The following is a 25800-nucleotide window of genomic DNA, read 5'->3' as shown; positions in this document are numbered from 1 at the left end:
TTTAAACTGGCTGAGATGTTCTTGAATATGAATGCCAGTTAAATGGAAATTTCGTATAGAAGTCATTACGAAAAATCTGTCACCTCTCTTAGTTACATAAACTCCGCGGATGTCTAATTCTTTGCCTTTGCACAGACTTTCCAATTTTCCTAACCGGCTGTTAATTTGCAAGATTGGACTTGATGAAGCTATGAGGCTACTGCACGTGAGGTCAGTAAATTTTGCAAAAACGTAACAACTGAATCTGCTTCTTTTTTTTCAAGATCAGAAAATCAGAATTTACTTTTAATGGCGTAGGTACGAATAAAAATAAACTAATATTGGACGCTTAGGTTTCTTTTCAATGTGTCCCACTCTTGTCAACTTTAATTAATAAATTTTTTAAAAAAAATTTTATAACGACATACATTTAGAGTACCAGTACAACTCAAACTTTTTTTTTTTGCTACTCAAACCTTCGTTTGCTCTCCTTGGTCTGATAACTGAAATGAATTCAAAAACATTGCATTTAATTATTTTAAATTTTATATTAGTCGTTCGCTTCGCTATGCTCAAACAAATTGATTTAGCTTTGCTTGGTTAAGACTTCATCGACCTTATCAGAAGGAAAATTCATTACCTTTCAGTACAAAGAAAAGCAAACTCTTATCTCTGAAATTCATAATTGACTCTGTCTGCACAATTTCTATATTGTCATCAAGTTGGGAATTGCTTTCATGTTGTGTAACAATTTCTTACACATTAATTATCAATATTTTTTTTTAAACAATAAAAAATAAATTGACTCCCTTATCGTTTTTTTTTCTGTTTCTAAACTTTTTAATTTCATAATAAATATAAAATTCCCTTAGCATCACTTCTGTATCTCTGCCTACGCAATTTACTATAAGTGTTTTCAGTTCCAGATGCATACCCTCTAAAACCGGACCAATATCTCTATATGAGAATGTTTCATTCCTTCGTCAATAAACCGTTCATGTTTACGTACACGCTGAATAGTTCTCATTTACATAAACAATGGCAATATTATTGTCTTCCAAGTTGTTGGATTAACACCCATATGGAGTTCAAAAAACATCGACATTGATTTGAAAAACATTTAAAATCCAGTTTAAGTTATGTGCATTCATGTAACTGTATTCGTGTAGGTATCGTATACACATACTACACATCAGCCATGAATATGTTAATGTCAATGTTTTTATTTTTTTTTTTTTTTTATTTTTTGTATCAACTTTACTTTAAAACCCATCAGCCGGCTTATCTTTTATAAATACATTGAGTGGGTTAAGATCAACTCACATTAATATAAATTACGATTTCATTGTTTTAAAAAGTTATAGACGATGCAGAGTAATTTGATAAGGCTGCTGGCATTGATAGACGCTTTTTTGATATTTTAGGTAATTTACTTAAGTGACTGTTGGTTGGAATGCAATATTAGATGGACATTTATAGTGAACGTGTCATTTCAGTATCGAAAAATGTTGTTTGTGAAAGTTAATTAGATTGTAACGGATGAATTATGAAAAAAGACTACTATTTCCTAAACTAACTGACCACTAATAGTCCACAAAAACACATTAAAACTCTAGATATCAAATTATTTCTTTTTTGTACGTCGAGTATTTTACTTTGAGAAGATAAAAATTTGATAACTGTATGAAGACAAAATTCAAAGTCGCGCTGGTAACATAAGGGATTTGAAAATAATTTTTAGTTTACTTACAGCATATCACTAAAGTAATTCAGCCCATCCAAGTTTGCCAGGAATTGTCTTTAAAACGCATTTAAATTAAATTAATTATTTGTTCTTGAAAGCCCACCAACGAAAAGGTTAAACATCTCTTATGTAGCCATTCAGAAGATCCAATTCTTCGAAAGGAAAACATTTAGGATATGTACCACACCCACATTCGATTAAGCCACTGAACCAGAAATAAACTTGTTAGAAACCCCAACAACCAAGCCAACCTGCTGATGACAAGGATGATAACTCTGGCACGATATCCTGAATATAGGCATCTGATCGCCATGGAAATAGAATCCCAACGGACAAGCTTTCCATAGTGGCTAGTCGTCAACTCAACCTCAAACCAAACCCAACCCTCAAGTTGAACCGCCCTTACAAGTAAAGACATTATTGAATTCACCAAAATGTTCGTCACGTTTTGCTGAATTTGCAGTTTTAGACTATTCATCACGAAGAACTTTTTTATCACTTCGTCCTGATGTAAGTTTTCTTTATTTTTCGGTGCGGGTGCTTCTTTAAATGTTTGATCGCATTCAGATCTGGCGTTGTATGCTTGACAACTTTTTGCATATTATGGCTTTTTGTCTTGTTGGAAGACAAATGGCCTCTACAACCGAATTTTCTGTCACTTTTTTTGTTTTAAAATACATAGGGACATATAATATTAAGATAACCAAATAGTTTTAAAGAATAAACTAATAGAAAGTTCACGATGATGATGCTGTCATAAAACTCTGTTGAATAAAGGTTGTACTCCTTTCTTTATTGTTCCCAACATATTCGACAGATCGGGGTCTGTTTACTTCAGCAATATTTTCCATACCCAAATATATGTAATGACTGGTGCCGTAGTGAGAAAAAATAACCCTATTCAAAAATAAACGGTGCAGAAGGACGTGCGGATGTGAAGAAAAAATTTTAAGTTAGCCTTGAGGCTAAATATGTACGTGGCATTGACTAAATGTTTCGTAATTTTGTTGGACCTAACTGAAAATATACTCCTATATAATATGTATATCGAATCTATTTTGAACATGTCCTGACTCAAATATGAGTTAACTCTATTATTCTTCCAATGTCAACCTAATAATTTTTCAAGTCAATTTATTTTTGTCCGAAAAATTGTTAGACTTATACGGCTACATACGTAACAACTCATAGATATCCTTTACCCAAATAGGTTTATGGCTTTTATTTTTTTTTTCTCTAGAGTTTTGAATGAATGATGACGACAATCATTACATCAATATTACTTTGTCTTATTTTATTTATTTGAACAAAAGTCCACAAACGAAATGTGTGTTCAATTTGAGAAAATAAATCGAGAGGGTCAAGGAATACTTTACTTTTTTTTCTGTTATTACCGCACACCTGTTTACTAAGCTCTTATATAGATTGGGTAGTGTCGGTCGTCGACATGACAAATGTCGTTTTCTTTCACTCTATTAAGGAGTACTCTAAATTTTTACTCCTTTTTCTGGAGTGAAAGAACATAATGAGAGTAATTTTGTTTTATGTAATTGTATGTGTGACAACGCAAAAATGGATAATTTCCTTGAAAAAAATAGTGATAACCGGCCTAGGGAAAAATTTGTTAAAACTAAAAAAAAATTCGCAGTAGTTAATATTTTTTCTACTTCCAAGGGGGCTATTACCTCATGCAAATGCTTTATGGTATATTTTGATTTCGAATTTTAGGGTTTTTCATGAAACTCCTCCCATACTCGCCCATACAAAACTATCTGAAAAGTAAAGTATTTTTTAAAAGACGCCAATTTGACAGCTATTTTCTTTAGTTTTATTTTGTTCTTGTTTTCGTATGTATCTTTATTAAAAAAAAAGCACCAAAATATACAAAGAAACAACTCCAGTGGCTATGCGCAACGAAAACATTTGAATAAATTAAAAAAGTTACTATACACGCAAATAATACACAACCGACGAAGCAGACTCTGCGACTGACGAAATCAAATAAAGCAAAACAGCAAAAAAAAAAAAGAACAAGATCAAAGAGAAACGTCAAAAAGAGTCACAAAATTTTTTACCGGAGACTCACGATAGAAATTCTTCCTTCCCTTTTTTTGGAATTTTCTTTCTCCCTTGCTCTTACATATATGCGTCTCGCGCTTTGCGTCTTCGTGTAGAAGAAAACTTAGTTTTACTTTTGGTATATTTTTCATTATGCTTCTGATCGGTTTTTTCAGCCTAATTGACACACCCTTAGTTTGATTTTATAATTGTAAAATAAAAATATCCCATCAACGCAGAAAAAAAATGGTATTTTTTTTTATATGGCACAGGATTTTTTTTTTATTGATGAAGAACACTGGCTGAAATTTTTTTTTTATTCGGTTTTCAATTTCATTTTGGAAAAAGTGAAGAATTAACGAAAAAATGGAAGAAATATATATGGCGGAATATAATAAAATAGAAAATATATTCATAATGGTTGTTTCTGTTAATAACAAAAGAGTTTGAAAGAAAATTTTTTCGCATTTTTCATTTTTCAAACAAAATTTTAAAATGTCAAACTTCAAATTCATAAGTGTGTGTGCAAATCGGTGTAAATCTGACTAAAAATGTGGAGTAAATCCGGGGTACTCCGTAGTACTAAAATTACTCCGGAGTAATTTTTTTTTTACACTTTTGTGGCGTCAAAGAACACAAAACCTTCAAAAGTGCAAAAATAAGTACTAAAAGGGTACTCTCATTGGAGTGAAAGAAAACGACAAAAGAAAGAACGTGCCAACAAGTCCAGCAGTTTTACATACCTCATACATACATATTATATGTATTTAACTACGTGCAACCAACCAGAAGGTTTCAAAAATGAAGTATTAACATGGGACAGTGGGAAAGGTTGTGATCTGTACCATATTCAAAATTAAAGAAAACAAAGACTAAACAATGAAGCATGTATGAAGGTTTTTTAAGTTTAAAATAAAAAGAAAAAAAAAACGATTAAAATATGTGCAAACCAAATTGTTTGGTTTTATTAACGTCAATAATAAAAGAGTAGGAAAGCAATTATTCAACAAAAACAAGTTACAAACCTCGAAGGCTTTTCTCGGGCTCTTCCTTTTTTTCAATATCTGTGTTTTTCTTTTAACTTTCTGCTTCCTTTTTAACAATTTTATGCCGTATTTTGTATTCTCTTCACTTTTTTTTTATTTTGATTTTTTTTTCGAATTAACGAAATCTTTTTGATGAACTACTTTGTTTTATTTTTTTAAATTATTTTTTTCATAGTTATTACTATTTTATTTTAAAGGTGTTTTGCTCAAAATACAATTAGGCATACAAGAAAAGTTAGGTACTTTATTTAATAAAAAAAAAAAAATGGGAATCGAACATACTGCAGTACCGATATTTTATATAAGCCAAAAATGATATGGTGTATGTAAGCACCAGACTTACTGATTACACTGGTCAACAAAATTGAACTTATTTTTGCCACAAGAACCAAGATATACTTTTCTAGAGGTTTTTGATGTGCTGAACTCGAATCTGAAGTCAGAAAAATTTGATCAGCCTCCGTTTTTGAGATATTACCGTTATAAAATGCTAAGAAAAACGTCATTTTGGCTGTTTTCGAGCTTCTGTTTTTATGTGGGGCAATTCATTATAAACAAATTTGTAATGGTGATTATAAGAATAGATATTATTCTTTCGAAAACTGTTTAATTTTTCCCGATATCTCTTTAATTGCTCGAGATATCTTAAGTTTCAGTTAGTAAGCCAAAGAGAAACTAAATTTAATCTAAAGTTTAAGTCCCTCGTCATAAAATTTTTGCCACAAGAACTTAATATACTTTTCTAAAGGTTTTTGGGTTGCTAAACTCGAATCCACAATATATAATATACTTTTCTAAAGGTTTTTGGGTTGCTAAACTCGAATCCACAATCAGAAAAATTCTATTAGCTTCCGTTCTTGAAATATATCCGTTATAAAAAACTTTTTTTTGCATTTTATAACGGCAATATTTTAAGAACGGTGGCCAATAGAATTTTTCTGATTGCGGATTCGAGTTCAGCAACCCAAAAACCTTTAGAAAAGTATATTTTGGTTCTTGTGGCAAAAAAAAGTTTAATTTGGTTGGCCAGTGCTATGTCAAAGACCACTCCTTAAATTTTAAATATCTCGGGCAGTAAAAAAGATATCGGAAAGATTAAAACTTTTTTTGGAAGAATAAAACCAGTTCTTATAAGTACCGTTACAAATTTGTTTAGAATGAACTACCCCACATAAAAACATAACCTCGAAAACAGCCAAAATGACGTTTTAAGGCATTTTCTAACGGAAATATTTCAAAAACGGAGGGCAATAAAAATTTTCTGACTTCAGATTCGAGCTCAGCACATCGAAAACATATAGAAAAGTATATTTTGGTTCTTGTGGCAAAAACCTTGTTGACCAGTGTTATGAGGCCGAAAATTTTACGCAAAATGTAAAATAGCGAATAAAAGTGCAATCGAAAGATCTCTTTCTTTGTAATTGAGAACGCCTCACTTGCGAAAGTCGAAGCCGCTTCAGACAAATATTCCTAGTCTTCAAGTCAACGGTATACTCCATCGATACAACCATATAGGATTGTGGTTGCCTTTTAGAGGATCTTTATTGATTTAAGTTTACAATTTACATAAAAGTTGTTTTACAAAATCGTTTAAACATGGCTTTGCCGTCTGCCTATATTGCACTGAAACCTCAAGACGGCTATAAAATAGCCGTATGTAGAACTGGTAACGTGTGTAGAATTGCTAAGATTCATCAAATTAGTTGTTAAAAACAGCCAAGTAGGTCCGTTTCAATCGTTTGCACCAATCGATGAGAAAAATATTTATTAAACAACGTTCTTGATCGGTAGTCATCATAAATCATTCATAAATTTGGATTTTCAATTACCGAAGCACCAAGCAAAAGTAACTATGGAACAAGAAATCTGATAAAATACATCAACAAAAACGTACTGAGAAAATTATCCCGAGAGGACCTGGGTCGTCCTTGATGGGATAAATTGTTGAATGGCCTAAACTTAGTTTAACTTTTAATAACGACAAAGTGCTTGTCCTGGGCAGTTATTACCTCTTCGATTTCTCTAGGATAGGTTACGAACGTTACTATTCTTCGTAACTAACCCAATTCTAGTTTTTAGTTTTTATGATATCAGACCAATGGCAGATTTCAAAGATTGTAACCTTAAGTTCATAATTCTTGATTAGAAAGCGAGTATTGAAAAAAAGATTCGGATAGTCATCAGAGTCTCTGTGTTAAGAATTCATTATATTTTCGTATTTATGGTTTATTCACCAAATTTGCGTCAAAAATGCTGTTTCACTCTTCAAATAAAAGTTTAAAATGTAAAAGCTATCATGTCCCACTGTGCCATGCGAATTCTTCGTCGTCGACGCCATCACCATCGTTTTGTATGAAGTACATTGCACTTGAATTCACTAAAGATCTGTGTTTGTTCTTTCAAATGAGACAAAAACAATCGAATAAAACTAAAAGCAGCTTGGGTCAACAAAAGCATACATATATTTTTTTCTTTTATTCTTTCAGCATTTTTTATTGATGATTCTTTGATTGACTATATGGAAAGGAAAGAATTGGAAGGCAGGTCTTTGCACACATTTAGTTCTTTATTAAAAAAAAAAAAGAAAAGAGGCAGACAAAAAAAAAACTTTCCTTTCAATAAAAATTGTCTGAAACATGTGGCGTTCTTTTGCCGTGGCAATTGCAAGCTATCGACAATTTGCTGAATACAAAAATCAGTTATAAAATTCACATTAGGTTCCTACCTACTATACCATACCATACCAACTAAATGGCAACCACACTCCAGTTCCCTCAATATATATCCGCATGTAACAAGAGAGCCTCTGAGGGAGCAGCATTGGGGTTGCCGTCGAGGAGGAGTGTTACAAACGAACCATCATCACATCAGGGTTATATTTACCCGAAATTGTCTGTTGTCAGCTCGTTGGAAGATTGTAGTGAGGCAGGAGCAAGGAATTGTCGATGGTAACGAAGGCGTAGCAACAGCCAGAGAAGTTTTACTGTGCCTTTAAAAGGAAAATCGAGGTCAAAGGGGGAAATGCAGAAGCAGAAGAGGGAAACGATTGAAGTAAGCCTTCTACTTCTGCGACTTGTTACTTGCTTTTCAAGATAGACAGTATAGGTACCTATAGTATGTAGAGATGTAGGAAAGTTAAGGTATAACAAGCGTCCGCAACAGTTTTCAAGCAAATCTTTCGTGTGCATCATCTACTTTGTTGTAGTCGGTCCAAGTCGTTGTTGGCAAGAATATATACTGGAACTCATATGTGTACGGTATGACGACGGCGGCGGCAGTCAGGTTCCGTGGTTCCTCTTCTTCTTTTTCGTTCAGCAGTTTCTCTCGCCCCTTTTGATTTGTCGTGCAAGCCTGAGGAAAGGAAAATGTAAACACACTACTTTATACTTACAATTTGAAGAGACCTTTCTGTGCTTTTTTTATCTGCGATCTTTCTACCTGAGTTATAGGTATATAGGTGGTAGAGGTACCTACTATTGGTACTCTCTGCTGCTACAGAAGCCACAGTTTGGGTTCCTACTATTTTTTTTTTCCGGTGAGCCTTTGTCGAGTATCTTTTCTTGCAGTTTAAGTTTTAGTTTTTTTTTTTGTCGTCTTTTTTTTTTAGTATTCTCTTAGCTAAACGATGAAGTGCAGACATTAATATGTAGACGTAAGTGTCGGTGTAGGTCGTTGTTGAGGGATACGAGTTTTTAGGAAGGTATGCCAAGTAGATATGAGAGTAAGGTTTATATTTTCAAGAAGTTGGGTGCGGTTATTATGCGAATTTGTTTATAAAATCTAGAGTCAAGAATTTGAACGTGTAGCAAGCAGATGCTGAGAAAAGAATAAAATTTTAAACTTAAGTAGATACGTGAGTTAGGAAACTTACCTATTTACTTTTTTATAGATAGAATCAAATTACTGTTTTTTTTTTTCTTTTATATTTTGCAAGATTTAATATTCATTTCACATTAAACACTTTATGATAAAATATCAAATGTTACAAAAAGTAAGATAGTTTTCTCTGTTATGGGTGCCTACATATTACGTTAGCTTTATTATCTACTTTACTAAGGTACAAAAAGGGCCTTAGACAAGTACTATTGTACTTCTCTCTATCTACCTGTTTTGTATACGCAGTAAACTAGGTTGTTACTTACTTTTTAGTTTCGGAAAATTAAGCATTTCTTTATTGGATGAACAATAAAGTTAACAATCAAAGCAAGCAAGTTCACTTCACTGATATCGGATTCCTCTGATTTCACACTTAATTGAATTTTAACTTACTGTCATTGAATTTGTTATCTGAGCAAATTTATTTTAATTATTATTATATTTACATCATTGAATAAAAGCATCAATAAGACATCTATTGAACTCAATACACCACGTTTTTGTTGTTTGTGGCATAAGTTACTAGTTTTTTTTCAGAAATGGGTGAATGATTGAAAGTTGGAAATCGACATAAAGTCCTTGGAGATCAGTTTAAACCTGCTAGCTTTATTAGAGGTTAGGTTTACCTCTGCTTCGTTTTACATGGCTTGGTGTTGAAAATTTCACATGTTGGAGCATCGTTAGTCTATCACTACACGTGTCCAAGTCATTCGAAACGTTTAATGCGTAACTGTTTGACCACAGACACGTTATTGAACAACACGTACAGTTCAACGTTGTATCTTCTCTGAATCTTCCGAAGCAAACAAGACAAAACGCAACCTGGACAGACCGTACAGCAGAACTGGGATGGTTAGTTTTTCATAAAGCATCTCATTGCTTCTCACTAATAGGGCTTTAATCCTCGAATTTCGAATGATTTCTACGCTGATGTCATTTACCAAACTTATAGTGCCCAATGGGCATTGTGCTGATTTTCGAAAAATAGTTACGGATGTGTTGGTCTGTGTGTTAAGTAAAGTCCAATTAGATCATCCGTAAACGGCTAGAGATATTTACACAAAACGCTTGAAAGTATCTCATTAACGATGTTCAAAAGGCAAAAAACAAGAGAAGCCACTGTTTAGCTGAAAAGTAACCTAAGGATTCACCAAATCCAGAACGATGATACCTGAGTTACATAAAACATCATTCTGAAATCAAAAGATTTGAATTGTGATGAAACATGAGACAAAAATATTTGTATCATATAGAAAAACGATAACGGTTTTGTAATTTGCAAGTCATATGTAATTAATGTCAATCAATAACATAGCAGCATTTTAATAAATTGAGGGCAGTGGTAGATGGACAGCATGAATTCTATAGAACAATTAACATTCAATTGTTTTCATTCGCGAATTGTGGTCAGCTTTGCTTATGGTACCGTCAGTCACTTTGTATTAATACGCGTGAAGCGAAATTAGATACTTCGGCCATTTTTAGGACATTTTTACGCTTAATATCCAGTTTATCTCGTTGAAGAAACAATTTATCTGTGAATAATTTGGCTACGTTTCATTAGTTTTTCGTTAAACTTCTAGAACATCAACCTTATCATGAGCCCTTAAGACCTACCAAGTTTCAAGAAAAAAGATTGCTTCTACAACTAGATAGACTGGAAACAAGGTCAATATGTCTTCTCCGTTACTTTGGAATGGCCGACTTTCAAGTTTTTGACAGAAAAAAACAACGGGGACTAAATTAGCGTCTGAAACAAGCGTAATGTGAACTTTTAATAATTGAATTGAGTTTGAACTAAATTTGTATAAAGTACGAATAATTTTAAGGTTTTTCGGACCAGAGGAAAACTTTTTAGGAGAACGTGACAGACAGAAGCACCCATTAATTGTATTATATAAAGCAGTCGAGGACGAGTGAATGCAACCCTAGAAGAGCTGAAAAACATCTCTGGAAACAATTAAGCCGGCGTGCAGATGTAGTTGAGACCCTTTGTCCCCATGGTGATCACAAAAGAACTTAATAAATCTTAGAACTTAATTGTAATTGCATGAGAGCATATAGACATATGTTTTTCGCTCTTATTTATTAACCTATTCAATAAATTAAGAATTTTAATACATTAACTAACTTAGTATATTATTTTTTTTTCATTGTTTCTATTATTACTAGTATTTAAACTATCGTGCTATCTGACAATATCTTCAAATAAGTCACACCCGTTACATCTTATTTGAAGATATTCTCAGGACCAAATAGCAAATAATTAGTATATAAAGCATTTACGTTTTAAATTATTCAAAGACAGGTCACGCTGATTTGAATAAAATTATGTTTAACTCGCATAATATCTCCAAATAGCTAAAAACCCGTTGCAAATTTGAATGAAAAAAAAAATCTAAATCTAAAGCAAAGCAAAGCAAAAAATAAATAATTGAATTCAATTCCTATATTTGATTTCATTTTAATCAGAGAATAACTGGAACAATTAAAATCTCAAATTACATATTCAAGTGGATTTCTCATCAATAATGATCTCGTTAAGAGAATATATTTGCATTAACAAGTTTTTCAATGAGCCAAATAAATCACAGTAGAGTTCTATGACTTTCCAACTTCAAAAATGTGGTTTCTCTTCAATATAGATATTATATGTAGGTATGTAGGTGTAACTCCTACATTAAGTAGATACACTGATAATGATTAACCATTAAATAGGTTATATAACAAGTTCAAATTTCAAATATAATTATATCAAAGACTCTTCAACAGCATAGTACCTATAGTAATGGTCACTTCAAAATTTCAAGTGAGGTTCTGGTAGATTAACTTTAACATTTAACAAGTAAATTATGTAAATTAAAAAAAAAAAATTTAAACGAGAAAAATGGAGAAAACTATATTAAATATCAAGACCGTTTATCTGGATCTCAGACATGTTTATGTAAATTGTATAATGTAATTGAAACTTTTTATTTAGGTTTAAGAAGCTCATATCAATCAATTTATATTCTGGTTTTCTCTTTAGATATGAAAAATATGCTCTGTCAAATATTGGAATACATTTCAGTCAGTTTGATTTGACTTCGATGGTAGTGAAACTGTTTTTTGAATAAAAATGAACATGCAAGTCAATTGTTTCAACCTTTTTTATGAGAACCAAATAAGACAGTGATTGATGGTCAATTATAAATTAATGCAAGACCAAGGCTGTGAGTAATTTCATCAATTTATCTAGTTCACAAAAATTTAAATGATAAGATCCAGAGTAAAAAATAAGGAAAAATACTATTTTTATGAACATTTGTCTTTTTTTTTTAAACAATAGATTCGAAATCTAGACATTTAAAAATATTTTATTGTTCCACCCAAAAATGCACTTACTACTAACCTTAAACAAGACGTATGTTTTTTTTAAGGAAAAATTATGATTGCAGATTCAGTATTTATTTTTGTTTTACTTACAAACATTATGCGTATTTCATAGACGCCTTAGCCAACAGCGTTTCAAATTTAAATTTTAAGGCGGTGTTGCATTTTCTTAAACATATGGGAAATATGTGTTTCGCAATAGATATAGCAATCTCATTGAGAAATCTTCTGGGTAAATTATCGATCCTGCCATGATTTCAATCTATCAAGATAGTACTCTATATGTAATAAGAAGATTCCGATGCATTATTTATCGAACAATTTGTTCTGTTATATTTTTAAAACTTAAGTTATGTTATAAGATAACAAATTAGATTTGTAAACACTGTTTAAGACTAAGTACACCAAAAGACTTGTCGGAAAATCAAATAATTTAAGAACAATGATCTATGACTTATCAGCTATCCGTTGACTCTCCTATGGTTGTTACCTAAATTCAACCCAAACTTTTCAAAGAAATAAGTTTGACTATTTTTGCATTTGAATTTATGTTTTCTTTATTATGTATATCCTAAACCAAAATAGATGTTCAAATTTAAACTCAATGGGGCAACTTCCTAGTTGTTTTTAGACCCCAGTTTATCTTGGACTAGTTTATCCAATGTTATTTGAATAGGATAAACTCCAGTCTTTCTTAAAAGCGGCTTAGACAGTGTCTATGAATATGGCCCAATGACACAAAATTTAACAGATGTACTGATTACAAATGAATAACTACCATTTAGTGGAAATAATAGATAACCAGTATAAAACCTAACCAATTTAAATGGATACATTTTTTCTCTTTAAATAAATCATAAAATCATTTATCTAATATAACCAAAATCATTTAAAAACTTTGTGAAATTATAAAGGTACCTATCACCATGTACTATGATCGTATAATTGGGGCTTCTTCATCATGCAATGCTGACATGTCCCTCAAGTTAGCATAGCAAGGTAAGCTGAACCTAAGTTTTGTAATTGCATCTTCTACTGCTAATTAAGTGCTAGTCAAGTACCTCAAAACTAAATTAAGTGATCCAATACTTTTGGAAAAAATTAACTTTCAATCAAGTTAGCAGAGCAATTGCCAGTCGGATTTGGTATAATATTTAGGTCAAAAAGGAATTTCAAAAAAAATTGATTTTTTTTTGTCAAATTACATTATCTTGAATAAAATTAAGTGCTCGAAATTTTCTCAAAAAATATAACTTTTTTTATTTTCCATACAAATCCATGGGGTGCTAACTTGAATTTCGTTTTTCGGGTCGCTGAAACTAAATCCGAAGTTCTTTTGACCTCATCACACCAGGTTTTTAAGATAATCTCAAAAAAAAATGTTCGTTTCAGGGTGTCTGTGAACACTTTTTGATATTATCTAGAACCCCTGACGTGACCAAGTGAAACAGACTTCGGATTCGGTTTGTGTGTTCCATGCGATTAACGCTGCATAATGAAACTCCCAAGCTGTAACCAGGAAAACCTCGTTGGTCGTAGCTCGATGAGTACCTACTGAACTTCTGCAGTGGCCGTCCTCTCTTACAGTTTAGTATTAAAAGAATTAATTGGTTATGTAGAGTAACAAAATTTGACTTAACACATTCAGCTCTTAAGCCTAGTACGCTGCTGATGCGAAACGAAAAATTTTCAAGTCTCCAAAGTCGACAACGAAAATGCTTAAGTCAAAATAAAAAAATCAAAATTAATTTAAAATCAGGAAAAATCAACAGAAAATATGTAATTTGTAACTGAATTAGCAGCGAAAAAACCGTCAACACTGCTCTTCGAGTCAAGAAAAATGCACAGGACAGTAAAAAGTAAGTGACAAATGAGTGAAAACTCTCCAATTTTTCGCTTAGCGAAACAAAAAAATTTGAAGTCTCCAAAGTCAACAGCGAACATGTTTTTGAAAAAAAAAAAATACCATCGGGTATTGTAGCAGAGTAAAAATAATAAAAATACAAATAAAACAATTCAAGAAAAAACATCAGAAAATAAGTTTTGGAGCAAAAACAAAACAAATTTAATTTCATTCAAGATTTCGTTAACGAAATTTTGTATGGAAAATTTCTTTTCGCTTCAGCACCGTACCAGGCTTTAGGTGCTAGAAACATTTGATTTAAATTAAGTCGCCTTTTCTTGGTTGAAATTTTATTTTACGAATAAATACATTTAACTGTAAATTATAGTACATTGAATTATATTTTGCGGATTTGTGTCAACAAATTCGACGACCTTGGTCAAACTGGATCAGGTTTTTTTTTTCAATGTTCCAGATTATACCTATGTTTAACATAACTTAATCAAGTACCTATAACAAATTTTATCAAAAGATCAACGTCGTGTATTTAACATTCTTTAAAAATTACAAAAATTCTCATATAAATCCGTTTTTGTTGCCCTAATTGAATTAACTTTTGCTTCTGATATTTTCTGATCTTTGACATTTTTTTATTTCTGCAAGAATAACATAGGTGCATCGCTAGTCGCTACATACCCACATTTTTTTTTTCATTTCATGCGTTTTTAAATGAAAAGCTTTCAGAATTTAAAATTGAAAAATTTTTTGACCAAAACCAATCAAAAAGACTAATCCATTAATTTTCCATAGATTTCGTGTAGTTTTATAGGTTGGTACCTACTCATATCAGTTACAAAACCTTTTTGCAGGTATATAGGTAAGCACCAACCTTATGAATAAATCAATTTGAAAGGAATCACCACAGAGCTTAAAAAGCATTTTTGTAATCAAAGGATGCCATGGATACGTTCAAAGTAAACGCAATGATCCTTTGTTGCACAGCCAAAAAAAAAAACTTATGAAATAAATTCATCTCTCGTTAGGCAGATAAAGTAAGAGATACTATTTTGTTCGTAAATGTAAAGAAAAATAAAAAGCAGAAACGAAAGTGGAGTAGGTAGGTACTGTAAAAGAATGAAAAGAGAAAAGATTTAGTAAGAGTGTTGTTAAAGACAATATACCTACATTTTGGTTTGCAAATCTAATTCAAGGACATCTTATTCAACAATAGCTAGGTTCAACGCAGACAACCTAAAATAAGTTTTTAATTGTAAGAGATTCCTAATAGGTCAGAACCTAATGTCACCTAACTTTTTATGACATCTTACAAATCAAAGCATCTAAAAATTCAGAACATAAGTTCAGGAGGTCTGCTTTGAATCTGGCCAATAGACTCCATTTTCTATATACTTAAGTGAAAAGAACACAACTTTTTAACTTCAATGCAATAACCTACTTAGGTCCATTTTCTTCACTCGGAGTTGAACATAACTTGAGAATTTTTAATATAAAAATTCTCAAGTTATGTTCAACTCCGAGTGAAGAAAATGGACCTTAAAGCTCTAGATTAGATTGATTAGATTAGATTCTTCCTTTATTCATTAAATAAATTACAATTTATTCGATTGGGACATGACAATGCTAGTGTCTACCGGAAATGACATTTCAATAAAATAAAATTATTTTAATTATATACCTAATGAGAAGATGTATCAAAAAGATTCACTTACAATAGATTTGAGATTGTAAATTACAAAAAATAAATATTATGCAAAATATTAGACAAAAGTTTATATTTAAATAGATATGAGAAATAATTTTATATTTAATTTTAGTGTGAGAGCGAAAAACCTGAGGAAATGAGCAATTTTAATGATTTGCAAACATAAAAAGTAGTAATTTTAGTGATTTAAAACATAAAAAATAAAAATATAAATTTTAATGTTTTGAAACGACTTGATTTAAGAGCAGTAATTTGCATCCCTTGAATTGAATAGAGACTTGTTGTAAGATCTAATTACTCAAAGCTCTAAATGTGGGGTTCAACAAGGTAACTACACATTTTTTTTTAATATTTTATGTCTGAGACCAAATGAAAGTGTCGTTGCAATAACCTACTTGTTCCGTTTTTATTAAACATGACTCTTGTTCGGGGTTATATAAGCCCCTCAAAGCACAAGTTGTGTATGTAACCCTAATTTTCGTTTTTTTTTTTTTTAAGTTAATAAACATTTTTTTTTTAATTAATAAATAAAAAGTTAACTTAACTATAGTGGTGGGTCCAGGGGACCCACATCAACTTTTAAAAAGTTAATAAAAACCGTTGAAAATGAATTTTCTCTTTTTTTTTTTTATTTTTTTATTTTTTTTTAAATTGTTATCTTTTGATGCTTAAAAACAAAATTTATAAAAAAATTCAATTTTGTATTTTATTTTATCATTTCAAAACACCACAAATTTTCACCACTATAGTTAAGGGTTAAAAATGTCAAAGACAAAAAAAATAGTCAAAAAGTACCTAGAATACTGATTTTTATATATTTTCCTTAAGGTAATTCCTATACTGCTTTTTGCCGAAATTCCGCGGTGGATGGCAATCAATTACATCTAAATTGCGAAAGAAAAAATTCTCTAATTTCTGCGAATTTTTATTTCAACTGCTGAGTCTCCGGTACAATCCGGAAAATCCCATACAAAATTGAACCGTAAGTTTTAAGAACGGAATACCTAAGTTCATTTTGCAAAATTGTTGGAAAAACGCAGAAAACTGAATAGTTTCTATATTTAACAGTTTTCAAATGTTTGACCTTCAGATAAAATAGAGATTATGTGGGTTTGAGTCGAATGAGATAAAAATTTTATTTCTATTGGTTTCTGGTAGACAGGTAGGTAGGTATAACGGTTTAAAAACGTTGGACTTATTCCGTTCTTAAAACTTACGGTTTCAAATGATAGCAATAGATTAACTATTGATAGAGTTTGAGTAATTAAAGCAAAAAGTGTTATATACCTGCATAGTAAAACAAAAATTTTTGTTGTGGTCTATTTTTTACTTGAGTAAAACAAAAAAAAATGGGAAAATAAAGATAGGTTCGAATGGTCATTCTTTGCCCAGCATTTTGAAAGAAATTTAGGTAATCTTCTGTTTTTATTTAGAGCAATGCATATGACTATCTCAGCTAGAAAAAAATACCGTTAAAAAAGCAAAAAAAAACTTAAAATCAATATATACAAATTATGCTTTATTAACGAGATACATTAAAAACCCAAAAAGGGGGCTTTTACAAACCCTATCTTCAATTTCCACCCACTCATTTATTAGCACTCCGCGTTTTTATCTTCTCTATCACCCATCCAATGTTTTCTGCTATTTAAACCCGTGAACGTCTTAGTTAAGACATCACATAATCAATAGACTGGATACTGGAATCCTGGATTTATTCTGTTCTTCAAACTTATAAAATTTTTCAACCCCTATAACCAACACCCAAATTATTTGTTTTGTTTTTTTTTTCAACTTAGAAGATGTGTCTACGCCTAAAGATGACATTTGCATCAAAAAGTCAATTTCGGAAAAAAGTGGACTTGTTAAAATTTACAATTCAATTAGAAAATTGCTTAAAAAAATCAAAGGAGATGACGTTTTACTTGAAAACTTCATTGTAATTCCGGAAGGGGGGCAAATAAAAATCTAAAAAAAAGTAGGGAACATTTTTCTCAGTATTTCCAACCGAATGGCTATCCAAACTGCATGTCCCAAATAAAGACCACCCTAATGTACCTTCATCTTGTAGCAAACCCTTTAATATCTCAAAACAAGACAAATTAGAGTTAAGTAGGTACAACTCTTGTACTTTAAGGGACTCATATTTTAACCACTGCACAGTGTGGCCAATCACGAATCTAGCTGGACAAAATTAATAACTCGCGTTAAATCGACTTTTTTTCTAAACAGTTTTAAACAAATGAATGTGAATAGATAAAATTCTATAAAAAAGAAAGATTTTTTAAATAGAAATCTATAACTTCTGCAAAAAGTGGGTCAAAATAGTGATGAAGAAAATGAATTTTTATAGTATTTGAATTTATGTTTCCGTAAACATATTCTATGATTGGATATACTTAATTATTAAAAAAAACGCTTGAAAAATCTCAATAAATAAAAACTCTTTTGCTATTCACGAAAAAAGAGAGGCAGAATAATTAGTTTTTATTAAAAAATAGAACTTTTACACACGTTTTTGACAGGTGACATATATGATTTATTTTCTCAATATCATGCTTTAAATTAAAATTTAAGCAATAATTTTAATTAAATATGTTTCCCAATCATAAAAAATGGCATCACCTTTAAAAATATCTGCAGATAATTCAAAAAAGTAACTCCTTTTCGTGCGATGCAAACTTGAAACTTAAGGGCCTATTAAAAGCAGCTGTGTTTATTATTACCTTCGATGTTTTTCAAGCTAATAATTCTCTAAATTTTTTGGTGTCCCTATTTCTGGCCTTTTACACTTGCTTGCTTTTTGCATTTAACTTGTTTTAGGTGTTCCGACAGAAAAGCATCATTCATCAATGATAATGCCTGATTAGTTGAAAATTCCAGTGGTTTAGTGGTTCCAGAGGATCAGAACTTAATCTTTTATACATTTTGATCCTTCACTCAAAGAAAATTTCGATAAATCCTTTACGGTTTTATTGGAATATGCTTTTTCAATTTTGCGGAGAGCGATTCTACTGATTTTAACTATTTCTAATGGATAGGTGCACTTTTAACCTTTCGTTTGTTATATTTTTCCCATTTTTTTAATTTTTAAAAATTCTTTTCTTCTTTGTTTCACTATCTACTGTTTTTGTTTATTTAGTTACCACATAATATTGGTCAAGCAAAATGAAATTCATGTTTAAAGAGCGGTCCAAAGTGTCTTCCACCTTTTTTGTTTTTTTTTTGCTTAACTTGAAGCACAAAACTTTTATATATGTTTTTAATTTTTATTTATTGTCAAAAATGTTCCAAAGATGATACCTGCTCATTAAAAGATCAAAAAAACTGTCTTTTCGATCTTATTTGGCAGTTTTGACACATTTTTCGAAAATTTGTTTTTTTGAAAATCTTGACTTCATTTTGAAAAGTGAAAAAAGTTGTATGGCGGTCGAGAAAACGCGAGACATGTAAATAGCTAATCTCAATGACAACACTCCACAATACATTAATTAATTAATTTCAGACCGGAAAAATGCGGAAAAATTAACTTTACCTCTATTTGAAAAACAAAGATATTTTTTTTTGCACTTCCTAGCCTTCTTACAGAATTTATTTTTTTTTAAATAGTTGCAATGGTTATTAATAAATAAAAATTATAATACTTTACCTCCAAATGTAGATTAACAATTTAAAAAAACAATTACAACAAAAAAAACTACCAAAGCGTTTTTAATCGTCAACCAAACTCAAGCGAAAAATAGAATACTTTGTATTATCTCCATCCAACTGTTGGCAAGAACCAACTTTCAAGCTTAGCTTAAGCTAATCCGAGATGAAAACCAAAAAACCAAACATGAATTACAGTTACCCATTGTATTGAGAAGCTCAACTCATGATTTAAAATCATGTGGCTAAACTTTTTTTTTTTCTATTTTGTCCAGTCAGATTGGCGAATTACCACACTGTGCACTGTGGGCAATTTGTCGATATTTTTGGCCAGCAATGGAATTTTTTGATTTTTTTTACATAAATCTTTTAGAAATGCCATTCAAAAGAAAGATATTGTGGAGCACATATACTCTGAAAACATTAAATTGGCGACATTCATACATAAGTATCACTCTTTAAGATTCTTCCAATTAGCCAAAGGTACCTACTTAACCCTATAAAGTCATTGAAGTCTAAAAGTACCGTCACATTCATAGTTACTTTCACATTCATTGCTTTTTTACCTTTTTTAAGGAAAACTTCATTTTGATATAAACTTTCATTTTTTTTTTCTATTTTTCAGACAGAGAGCAGACAACAAAACTGAGATTTTTGTTTTATGAACTTCCTACAACACAGCTCGCCAATTAGTAAATCTTGTAAGAAAATTATGCTGTTCAAATTACTACATACTATCTACACATTCAACCCCCTCACCATCGTCAATCCTCACACTTGTCCCTTCTTTCTACTGCATGCATGATTTGGTTGGATAGCTTCACATCACAGTTTTATATAAGGCAGAAAAGATAGACGAGGACGACGACGATGACGACGCATGAAAACTACAAAACAGTCAAGACAAGTCAAGAGTCCCTTTTTAACAGTGAACGAACGAAAACGAACATAATTATAACAAAAAAAAAAGTTGAGCGTGTGGGATTCGGTTTTCTGGTTCTGAATGAAGGCAAGAGGTAAAATGTTAATGTTGAAGAATGTAGAGACCCTCTCAATGGAAATGAAATGATAAAGGTGTAATTAAGATTTCAATTTAAAATAATTGCACAAAATTTTACCTTATTTTTCTTTCAACAGGAATCAGCAGCTAGCAGCAGCAAAACAGAGATGACTCACAAAAAGGGCACAACAAAAAATACAAAATTCACACGTTAAAGGTATGTCCTTTTCGTCTTTGTTGTGTGTCGTGTAAAGTATTTTTTTTTTTATTTGATGGAATTTCTCTCTTCTTTTCAGTTTAAATTCCCTGATTTTAATTTAATTTCTATTCCAATATGATTTTATTCATCACTTTTTGATTCAATTGACAATATTTTGTTGTTGTCAAGAATTTTTTAAATGATCTTCTGTTACGTCCAGAGTAAATCATGCACTTCACTCAAAGAGAAAATCGTTGCTTTTAAAAAGTTACCGTTTTAATTGGCACTTTTTTTTTTATTAAACTCTTGCACAATACATTTACAATTTTATTTTGGCAAACAATTTGTGTATGCACAAGAAAATTCCCAAAATATTTTTGTTTTTCCTCAAAAAAACAAATACAGTTGTTGTTGTTGCTGTTAGGTTGTGGTTGGTGGATGGTGGAAAATTCACAAGAATTTTTGTTTGGAAATATTTTATGATTTCATCATTATTTTTCCAAATAAATCCCTTGACTTGCTTTACACAACAGCAAAAGGATTTTTTTTCACTCAAAAACATTCACACACACACACGATATACGGCAGTAGCACATACCACAAGTGTAATGAAAACTGTATTATTCCGAAATTCCAAAACTCAAAGGGAAAAATGACTGACTTGTGTTGGTGTGGCTAGCTGACAGAGCTACACCAAAATTGAAAACAAAAAAAGAGATGAAAGGCTCACCTTGCCGAAAAATTAAAAAAAAAAACAAGTAGGTACCATTTACATTCACCTACAATAATATGAGAAGAGGTAATAATATATTTTTTGTTAAGAGAGCAAAACCGGTTTCACTTCCAAACGAATTAACCGCCCGAAACAAACTAAACTTGATGTCGCTGTTCAAGACAATTCAATGCGATAAAAGACACCAAAATGTGCATGGAAGTTCCAGGAAAATTGTTTATTGTGGGAATTGGTTCCAGAATTCTGACACATTCCAAAAGTGGAGGTGATATTGGAATGCAAAATAATAAAAAAAAAAGTGACAGTGGATCATGGAAGAATGGAATAAGTTGTAAAATCAAGTAAATTGCAACAGAATTTGTAATCATTACTTTTTTACTCTCAGTTAATCATGTATTTTAAGTAGTTCTATCTTATCAACGTTAAAACAGCATAGCTGAATTTGAATAAGATATTTTTACCTCTTGCCACTTTGCCAGTCAGTTTATTTTATTTTTTTTTATTTCTATTTCTTCTTTGGAAGTATGGGAAGTTTCTCCTTCAAAAACTGGTTACATATTGGAATTGAGTTAAACTCAATGATATATTCAAATTTCACAATTGAAAGAGAAAAATTACATACAATACAACATTGAGTGATTTGTTCTCTTGTTTTTTAGAATAGCTATCTCTTTCTATTCCTACCACTTTTGCAAATAACAGCAAGTGATGAACGTAGCGGGCAATAATGCGATGACAAGCGAAAGCGATTGCCGCATTTGGTCTCGCTCACAAATATATACCGCTTTAGTCTAACAATATGAGTGAAACGGAAAGGTTAATTGAATTAGTGCGTGCATCTCCAATACTTTACGATACATCACATGTTGATTTTAAAAACACAATAAAAAAAGAAGAAGCATGGTTTAAGATAATAGAAAGCTTTGAAGCAAAAGGTGAGTATCAATTTTGCTTTTATTTGATAAATCAATCATGTCACAACGATCCCGCTGCATTCGTAGATTTGTATTTTTGTATATTTCGTTGAGTGTATTGTAAAAAAAAAAGTCTTGGAGTGTGTGCTTGTGTATTTATTTTGATGTCTGAATGTGTGACGATGGCGTATATGCATATATTTTTGTTGGTTGAGTTTTGAGTCGTTTTTTCTCACTCATTCAGTGGTGCCTTATGGGGGCTGTTTGATTTTATTTTTTAAATCATTAATCAGGGGAAAACTTTAAAAATATCGTTCGAAGATATTAAACATATGAGAATGAGGAACAGGTAGATTTTATTTATTCAATAACTAGCAATTCGTATTATAATTATTGTATTGGGGTGGTTAAACATAAAATATATTACAAGAAAATTCTCTATTTGCGAGTTTAGTAAAAATGGAGAGCTTTACGAAAGAACAGCACATTTTTATGTTCTGAGCAATATAAAAAAATTAAAGGTTTGTCAGATGTATTCCGTTATTTCATACAAAATATTGAGCATGGAGGCCATAGTCCGCACTACAGTGAGTTTCATGTGGAGTGTTTTCCACCCGAAATTTCAAAAGCTATCATGAGTTTCACCCGAAAGGAATTTACATTTTCCGCTTAACTAGTTTTTTGTTCGGCACCAACATTTAAGTGAGATAAGTGCTGTCGACCAGCTCGCAAATTACCTGAAAGTGGAAAATAAAGGAAAATGTCCGAACGTGCACATCTTTTCACCCGCAACTCATAATAGGGGAAACTGAAATTGAATTTTTCAGGGTGGAATATTGTTCACGCGAAATTCACGATAGGGCTGAGTGATTTAAAATTAGCTGTGAAGAGAAAAACTGAAGAACATAGGGAGACCTAATCAATGAGTGATCTTTAGCACTTCATATCCTGTCATAAGTCCTTCAAAAGTCCAGTAAGATCAATTCAAGCCGCCAGATATTCAAAATATGAGTAATTTCCGGGTAAATTTGCTGTTTTTGTGATCAGACTCGTCCATTCAGTTTTTTTTTTTTTTTTTTTTCAGATCAAAGGTCTTTGAATAAGCCCATGACCAAAAGTTAAAAAAAAAACCCGAAAAAATGTACCTCTGCTTAAAATGTGCAAATGTAAATTTTTAGGCAATTTCTACTTGTTACTAACATTTTTTTCGTAAATCGTTATTAACTTTAGGTACTTACACGTACTTTTGACGATTTCGAGATACTGCAGTTTTCTCAAAAATACCTTTAACATTTTCGATTTAATTTATCTTACTTATCACACGTTGATAAGGATAACAACCATTCCATCACTTTTCTGTTAGCCCACCCTAAGTTAAAAATTAAAACAACAACAAAATTTTTTTCTTCAAATTGCCAACCTCTTAAAAATCAAAATTGTTTTTTTTACTATATAAAAATAGTCCTTTAAAAAAAAAAGTGATGGTGACAATTTTTAAACTGAATTACTTTTTTTTTTATTTTTTAAAGTGTGAGGGTTAATTCTCGTTCTGTGAAGTGATAATCAAAATATCATTTTCACAGCGATTCTAAAACAAAGTGCGATAAATCATTGAGAGAAAGTGTACTAAAAAGTACTTAATGATAAAATCTGTCTCATTTATTTCATTTCTGAGTCAAATATCATTATTATTCTAATCTCATAAGCAGCTTATATGGATAAAAGTTGTTCTTATTTACGAAGCCTTTTTTAATGAAATTCCAATAAATTATTAAGAATAAATGCAATATGCAATGCAATATAAAAAACATAATTTCATCTTCAAATTCAAAGATACGAATGTTTTTAAGAACAAAAACCAACAGTATTTGGAAAACAGCTTTAACTAAGAAAAAAAAATAGAAACAATGGTATGGTTGTAAAAGGCCATGGTATAATTTTATAATGTTTTCTTATACCACGGTAAAACCATGTTTTTTTTTTTCATTTTTGTGTGTCTCAAATAACTGAGGACCTCTTCAAACTTGTTTATCACAAAATAATTTATTGTGATAAATATTTTATTATTTGAAGATACATAGTATTTTGATATTTGTTTAATTTTTTCTTTCACAAAACAAGAATCAAATGCGGCATGAAGCTGTGATTTTTTTTTTTTATTTCACGTGTAATTTAAAAATAAAAACAAAATAATTTATTGTGATAAATATTTTATTATTTGAAGATACATAGTATTTTGATATTTGTTTAATTTTTTCTTTCACAAAACAAGAATCAAATTCGGCATGAAGCTGTGATTTTTTTTTTTATTTCACGTGTAATTTAAAAATAAAAACAAAATTGTTATAATTTTTGAACTTAGGGTGAGCGAACGAAAAAAATTTAAAAACTGATTTTTTTAAATGGCACTAAAATAGGTAGGTATAAATAAAAAATAATTTTATTCTCCCTAATTTCTTCAAATAAGCCAGAAAATTCCAAATATTTTTATTAATGTTTAAATTCAAATTGCGGTAAGCGATTTAATGTTTCCCTCTCTAACGCAGAAGTGTTAAAAATGTAGTTAGGGCCTTTACGAAATTTAGACAGTATTGCTCTCTCTAATTGATAATAAGTATCTTATGTTTCTGTTTAATTTACAGATGATGTAGACTGGAAGAAAAAATGGAAGAACTTAAAAGATTCGTATGTTAAATATTTGAAGTCTGAAGATGAAAAGGCTACCAAACGAAACCCGAGTTTAAAACGATATCAATACTGGTCGTGGGCCTCGAAAATGGAATTTATAAGACCTTTTTGCAAATTCGGCAAACTAACAAAAAGAGAACCAAACACTACAACAGACAAAGACAAACAATGGTTCGACCTGCCAGATGGAATTTGTAGTGAAGAAGAAGATTTAACAGATGAAATATTGTATGATCCTACTGAAGAGCAAGTTGATATAAAAACCATAGTATATGAAAATCAAGAGATAAATCAACTTGAAATACAACATGTTAATGTGGATAATTTTAATAATGATTCCAAAGAAAACAATATTCATTCAAAAGCAACTAAGAGAAAATCGAATGCAAATTTAAAGCCAAATCATGATGATATTGAATTAATACTAATGGCTTATGCAAAAACTATTAAGAAATTTTCACCAAAGAGACAGACAATGGTTAAGTTCAAGTTTTCACAGATTATAATGGAAGCAGAACTAGCTCAATTGGAAGAAGATGAAAAAGATGGGCCTAGTGCCGGGAAAAGATTTAAAGATCCATCATCATCTTCATATTTGTCCAGTGACCCATGAGTCTTTAAACGATTTTGTATGAAAGCTGAAACAGTACCTATATGTTGATGTATTAAATAATATATTTTTATAAGTCTTATGTACAATACATTATGTATCTGATTAAATAGAAAAAATGGCACATAATTGTTTGAGCTACAAGAATCTTTGTATTTAATTAATAAAACTCATTTAACCTAATGAATCAAGTTATGGATTTGATCTCCCTTGGTGGACAAACTTATTCAATTGGACTTGCAAGGAGTAGATATTCCAGGGGTGGAATCGGCTATTGTGATTTGTGATCGGTAATAATCACAAAAGAACAATTTGCTCTGAGAAATATGATTTTCGCAGTACAAATTTGGAGCTTGTGACTATCACC

At 30.9% G+C, this 25800-nt stretch overlaps 2 protein-coding genes and 1 long non-coding RNA gene across 4 annotated transcripts in view; 2 read left to right on the top strand and 1 right to left on the bottom strand.

Annotated features, from left to right (window-relative positions):
* LOC129909920 (uncharacterized) overlaps positions 1–20590 on the bottom strand; it is a 134204-nt gene extending 113614 nt beyond the window's left edge. For both annotated transcript variants that reach the window (XM_055987090.1, XM_055987091.1), the window contains exon 1: positions 20408–20590. The gene's annotated coding sequence lies outside the window, so the exon portion shown is untranslated. The remainder of the gene's footprint in view (positions 1–20407) is intronic.
* On the top strand, positions 13856–21247 carry LOC129909928 (uncharacterized). Its single transcript, XR_008771461.1, has 4 exons — positions 13856–13934; positions 19915–20363; positions 20427–20506; positions 20586–21247. It is a non-coding gene; the product is annotated as an uncharacterized LOC129909928 (long non-coding RNA).
* A 658-nt stretch (positions 21248–21905) lies between these two features.
* On the top strand, positions 21906–25580 carry LOC129909922 (uncharacterized). Its single transcript, XM_055987093.1, has 2 exons — positions 21906–22156; positions 24778–25580. Exons 1-2 carry the CDS (start codon positions 22021–22023, stop codon positions 25434–25436), a joined length of 795 nt encoding a protein of 264 aa, XP_055843068.1. The 5' UTR covers positions 21906–22020; the 3' UTR covers positions 25437–25580.
* Positions 25581–25800: the final 220 nt, after the last annotated feature.

This window comes from Episyrphus balteatus, chromosome 2 (assembly GCF_945859705.1).
Source record: "Episyrphus balteatus chromosome 2, idEpiBalt1.1, whole genome shotgun sequence".
Classification (NCBI taxonomy): domain Eukaryota; kingdom Metazoa; phylum Arthropoda; class Insecta; order Diptera; family Syrphidae; genus Episyrphus; species Episyrphus balteatus.
This window is presented reverse-complemented; position numbering and strand designations above follow the sequence as displayed.